The sequence below is a fragment of the Anguilla anguilla genome, chromosome 9, assembly GCF_013347855.1.
Source record: "Anguilla anguilla isolate fAngAng1 chromosome 9, fAngAng1.pri, whole genome shotgun sequence".
NCBI lineage: Eukaryota > Metazoa > Chordata > Actinopteri > Anguilliformes > Anguillidae > Anguilla > Anguilla anguilla.
In genome coordinates, this window is record NC_049209.1 from 24110495 (window position 1) to 24116494 (window position 6000).

General features: G+C 40.7%; 1 protein-coding gene across 28 annotated transcripts in view; it reads right to left on the minus strand.

Annotated features, from left to right (window-relative positions):
• Nucleotides 1-5770, minus strand: part of picalma (phosphatidylinositol binding clathrin assembly protein a) — a 47699-nt gene extending 41929 nt beyond the window's left edge. For 6 of the 28 annotated variants that reach the window (XM_035432718.1, XM_035432717.1, XM_035432708.1 and 3 more), the window contains exon 1: nucleotides 4953-5766. In XM_035432718.1, the coding sequence (XP_035288609.1) occupies nucleotides 4953-5082 (130 nt within the window). In that variant the 5' untranslated portion in view covers nucleotides 5083-5766. Of the gene's footprint in view, nucleotides 1-4952 lie in introns of all 28 variants that reach the window. The other 22 variants (XM_035432698.1, XM_035432691.1, XM_035432701.1 and 19 more) reach the window with 8 other exon arrangements.
• Between the last annotated feature and the right edge of the window lie 230 nt (nucleotides 5771-6000).

A 6000-nucleotide genomic window follows, 5' to 3' on the forward strand; every position in this document is an offset into this window, starting at 1 on the left:
GTAACAGACAATGTTTAAAACTGTATTCTCAATACAAGTGCTCCACCAAGGAATATTTTATGAATCCAGCAGTAAGTATATTTCTTCATTACTAACCTTGAGACTATTGCGGTGGAAACGGTTTAATATTTTATATAATGTATTACTTTGAGTTTCTTAACCACAGACACTATGTCTAGGAAAAGACTAAGAAAAGAGCAGCTGCACCCAGGGGAGAAGAGTCAGGGCTTTCAGGAGGAGGGTTAACGTTCAAGAGGAGCAATCAGTTCCTTATCTAACTAGAATAACTCCATCATTGTGTGACCCACTTCTGCCATTCAAATTGAACCCAGCTTTGACAGTCCAAATAACTTGCATACAAAATGAACTTTTTTGTGCTTCTCCAGACATGCAAGAAAGAATGTGAATCTGCATTGTCTTGTATTTCTGGAGTTTGTGAACGTGAACCAATGGACACAAGATGGACACGGAAGACAGGAGCAATGAGGGTACCTTAGACTTTGCTCCCACAACTGGTAAGTTTGTAATCAGACCATACTATTTACTGAGTTCAAAGGTAATGCCTAGCCTTATGACACAAATAAAAAAGAAATCGACTGACTGATGTCTAAAGTACACGTTAACCTGTTCCAGGAAAGTCTTACCAAAAAGGACACCCCTAAAGATTCCTGCATACATAAATTACATTACATTATTATTATTATTGTACAGACACAGATCTGGGGGGGGATTTATGCAAAATCGACTGCCAGTAAACAGACAACTGAACTGTCCAGGCCCTAGCAAAGGGAAAAAGCCTTGCCTTGCATCCAAGCACAAGGAATCACTGGATGCTTGACTCTGACATTCACTTATTTATGTCTAATTTTGGAAAGCTTATTCTTTATTCAGTTTGTGGAAATGGGGAGTGGCAGGAGTGCGAAGGAGAGCTGTCGCCGCCCAGAGACCAGGCCCAAATTAAAGGCGGCGGGACGTACAGTATAAGAAAAGAAACACGGGGAGGAAGAACATCCCCACTCCTGTGTCATGAACATGAATCAAAAAAGGCACATTGGGTCTATTTTTGAACCAAAGCAAACTCAGACATGCAAGTGCTCAATCATCTAAAATTCCAAGAGCCTTTGTCATTACACTTCTAATCTTTCTCCTCCTCCGCTTCCTCTGGCTCCTATCTACAAAAACAGCCTATGGTCCAGGGAGCCTACTAATGAATAATGTGGTCAGCGGCAAGGTACCAGGCGCTCACCCCTTCTATCAGCAGAGAATTTCCAACATGCCTTTAACCAGACAAACCCGCCGTGCGTTTTCTTATTTTGGAGACTTGGCTAAAAATAGCTCCTTGGAGGAAATTAGCAGTACGGGTCTCTCGCCACGGAAAGCAGGAGCCTTGCATTCGATTAAGCAGAGGGGGTTGTAGCGGCTCCTCGTGTGGCCAGGGCCCGCTGCCATCCCTCTGCTGGTGCCACCTCTGCTGCTCCGAGGATGGCCCAGAAATCCAGCAGACTGAACGAGAGTAACCCTGAGTTACGCCACAGAGCCTCCGCTGGCCCGCTTGCCAGAAACACTGAGATTAAGAAAAGGAAACCAAGGTTATAATAAAACAAGTCTCATTTTTCACTCCGCTATAAATTGGGAAACTGTGAGCAAAGTGGAATGTTTATATTTGAACAGACGGCAAAAAAGAGACTTACCCAACCACGAAAACAGAAACAACCAAGTATGTCCCTGTAATTCTGAATTTCTGTTACCAGGGAAAAGTCTTACCTGTGTGTGAAAGTCATTACTGCTGTTTATAAGAGATCCTAAATCATATTTCTGTGTGGGCAGAACAGTCACTTGATGGAAGGGCCCTCTTTAATGAGTGAGTGGAAAAGGAACACCAAGTGGGATACCACATTTTATTCAAAGTGATGAGCAAGGCTCACCCACTTGCTTAACATTTCCCCAAGAACAAGGTAAATAAATTCAACAATGAACTAAACTTGCACATTTTCCCCTCTTGTATTCACTCGTTTGAACACCCAGTCCAAGTTCTCCAGATGTCTGTGAATATCTTGCATAGCCACTTAAGCCATTTTAAAAACAGCTGAATTCACATTCTGTTACACTTGACATTTTGTTGTGTAGCTGCACAGTATGTCAAATGAGGACTAAATTGTCTATTACAGGCTTTCTATTACACAGAACACAGTATGACTTATCAATCTTTGGAATATATACTGCAAATATGATTTAAGAGCATGACATGGTCCTCAAGCCAAGGTAAAATTCTGCCTCAACCTTGCAAACCCGTTCTCAGTAGACAGGCAGTGGATGTTGCTACCCAGTACATCCATTGTGGACACCTCCTTCTCAGGGGTTCACAATAACCAGAGATCTGAAGTAGTACCAGAGACCTGGAACCACCACTCATTAACTGCACAAAAGAGGGAAACCTGGGACCCCCTCCAGTTTTTGCAAGGGTTGATCCCCTTTTTCTGGCTATAAAAGACAAAAAAAAGACAATTCTCAACAAGCACCATATCACAACTGCCTTTTAAATAAAATGTACAAGATGTAGGCCCATACATGCTTTTTTCCCCTGTAGAGTACAAAATGTCAAAAATTTCAAAATGCCTGTGTTTCTTGGGGTGAGATATAAGGGAGTTGGTCAGACTGAAGATCAGTCAAGCTCACCCATTCCGTGAAAGCATCATGACACAGAGTTAGAAGTTCCAAAGCACAGGGAAGGTGTAATACACAGACAGCAACCAGTCAGTAATGTCAATGACAAAACTATATTCAAGATCATTTTTCACAGAAAAGAACTAGGGCTTATTAAAATTGAGATTTAAATGCTTTAAAACATCACCACACATGTAAAGGTTAATACAATGAAAGAATACACATCTTTAATAAAAACCTGGAGGTAGAGAAATATTAGGGGGTTTCTCAGTGACAACAGCAAGGTGAACAGCCATATACTCAGGACTAAAATTAAGGCGAAGAAAGAACTCAGCTGAACCCCACAATAGATCTTTGCCTTTACAATGCTTGTTTGAGGATCTTAGTCTGCTGGCGCAAGACCAAAGAACACAAACTCTTAAGAAGGCTCATGCGATTCAGAAATACATAATAGAGCTTACAACACAAACACCACAATTAGCCACAAGTTAATAAGTTGCACAGGATGCACTTCAAAGTCTTGACATTGTGGACTAAAGCTCTCGATGAACCAGGCCAAAACTGCTCTACACCACCACTAAGAGGTGAACCTTTAAGTTCCAACAGAATTTACATTGTCTGTGCCACCTCAATCTTCCTGAAAAAAGTCAAGGGCTACTCCTGAAAAAAAAAGTTTGATTGAATGAAACATTACATTTGCATCCCTTTTCATAGAATTTATTTATTTTCTATCATATTGGAATGCCACTGCCACAGAGCAGTATGACAGCAGCAGGTGTTAATTGCTGCTCTCTGTTCAAAGTCACTTCTTTGGTGAATTCAAGAGTGTTAAATCCTTTATGCACCTTCCTGCTTTTTCCCACAGCACATGAACCAGTCTCATATGGAAGCAGTGTGTCAGGAAACCCAAAGTGTGAATGAATAAAGCACAATAAAGCCACTGGAAGCACAAGCCAAGTTTCTGATGTTCCTCAGGACACTCTCTTTAGCCTGCTCTGTGCTAACAGTAACTTCAACAAAATTACATTAGTGGAGGTGGATCTTTCCCTCCTGGGTTAGATAATAAGACATACTCGGACCAACAGAAAGGCCAACCGTTTGCAATGTAAAAGGCTCCCATAAACTCTAGACACAACCTGGCATCTGCATGCAGAGCATTCACCTTCTACAACTTTGGAACATAGTATGTCATCTGGTCTTGTACTGGCTTGACTCAGAGGTTACCTTCTGATGACCATAATGTGTATCAGAGAATGTGCATAGAACAGGGAACTTTATGCAAACCCACCTTTCAGACTTACCCATTTGTTTCTCTTACTAAATAAAAAAAGACTGAAGAAAAAAAAACTACGTAGCTGCTGTTAATGCTTAGACTTTCACAGTCCATACAGTTGCGCCACAGGTCAGTGTGGTGTCAGCAACTGTGCCTCAGTTCATTGCCAAATGCAAACGAAAACGACGTGATAGTTGCACACTTTTGTATAGCAACGCGTCAAAATATATAAGACAGGTGATCTTTGCCCAAGTCTGATGCAGGACAGTGTCCTGTCAACCGAAAATTGCTGCACGTTTTTTCTTCTGACAAACAGTCATAAATAGTTCGTTAGCCGTTACCAACACTATGCCAAAAACCTTACTCTATACTGACAATACACCTGCCCAAGGCTAAATATCATACACATATAGTCACTGTGACAAACTAGTTGAAAAGATACAGCTTGCTAACGTTAGGTCTTTAAACCAAGAGCTTGGGCAAATAAACCAAACCGGAGCGCATAATTCACTTGCATTATATATATATATATATATATATATATATATATATATATATATATATATATATATTGAATTCTTATTTTTATTATTAGCTAACAAATATAAGTGTTATGATATAATTTATATTGAAACATTTCAATATGCTAGTAACAGAAATGTTTATCACTGGGTAGTAGGCTACACAATTATTTCTCACGACAGGCTCTCGGTCGTATTTACTCAAGCCAGTGAGTCAATTTATTTGCCGTCAATGTTCATTAACGGTATAAGTTATTTGAAAAGGTGACAGTATTCCACCTGACACACCTCAATGCAGACTCGTTTTAATGTAATCACAGAACAGTACAGGTAGCAAATCTATAGGCTGTGGCACTGCTGTTATTAAATTATAAGTGTTTCTACTTAGGCCTCAACCCCTGTCCCACCAACGTCCTTATACGAGTGAGCAATGTGCGCAAAGGGTAACAGAAAACGTTACCATGCAACAAATCGTTGACAATGTTGATACTCACAATCCAAATGTTTCTTTTTTGGCCCCATTATTTCATGCGTGGTCGCCTTGCATACAGTTTTGGACACCGCAGAACCAGTTACACTGTGTTGAGCTGCAGTTATCCTATCCGTAATGCTTTGTCCAGACATCTTCACAGATTTGTAGAAAGAATAAAATACCGGTTATATCTTCCAGATTCAATGGAATTGGGATTGCCCTCGGGGGCTTCCACGGTTCCACCACCTGACACAAAATACAGAGGAAAGAAAGAAAAAATAGGACCGGCCGTAAAGCGACTCACGTAAAAAAAAAAACCAAAAAAAAAAAAAAAAAAAACCAATAGGATAAAAAACAATTTTGCTTGTATCCACGTATCCGTCCTAGAAACCCCAATGTAACGTTAGCTTAATGCAAATGCTTACGGGACGTTGGACTTAAAAGGCAGATAAAAATCCAGTGCCTTCCTTTTTAATTTTATTTTAACGTCCTCACTTTCTCCTACCCTCACCCTGTACCACACACTCTAACTCTCTCCCCCTCTCTCTCTCTCTCGCTCTCTTTCCTTCTGTGTCTCTTATCTTTTTTCGCCTCCCCCTGCTGGGTTTAAATGGACTGGAGGCTTGCAGGAAAATGGCGGGTCTGTTTCCTCCTTTCACTGGTGCCTCCCAAGGTTTGTGAGGATACTGTAGCGTTGACTGTCTTGCTGTAGCATTCCGAGTCAGTGGATGCCGCCATTGTGGCTCAAAATCCGTTTCAATCGAACATTGTTTTTGGTTTGAATATTAGAGCCAATATGGAAAGACAGATTCGGCAGTTGCCCAGTTACTGGTTAACGTTATGTAGAACTTTGTGATTCTGGGGTCTTTTCACGTGACATATTGTGTCCAACCACAATGAGCGTGATGAATTTCGCGATAAGAATGATACAATGCAGCGATAAGAAAGATACTGTGTAGCGGTCCAGGATTTTTGGGACGAGAAAAGAAAAAGCGTAAAATACAGCCCAGGAATCATTTACTGTAATAAAACGCATCATGTTTATATTACTAGAAATGACGGACACCGTT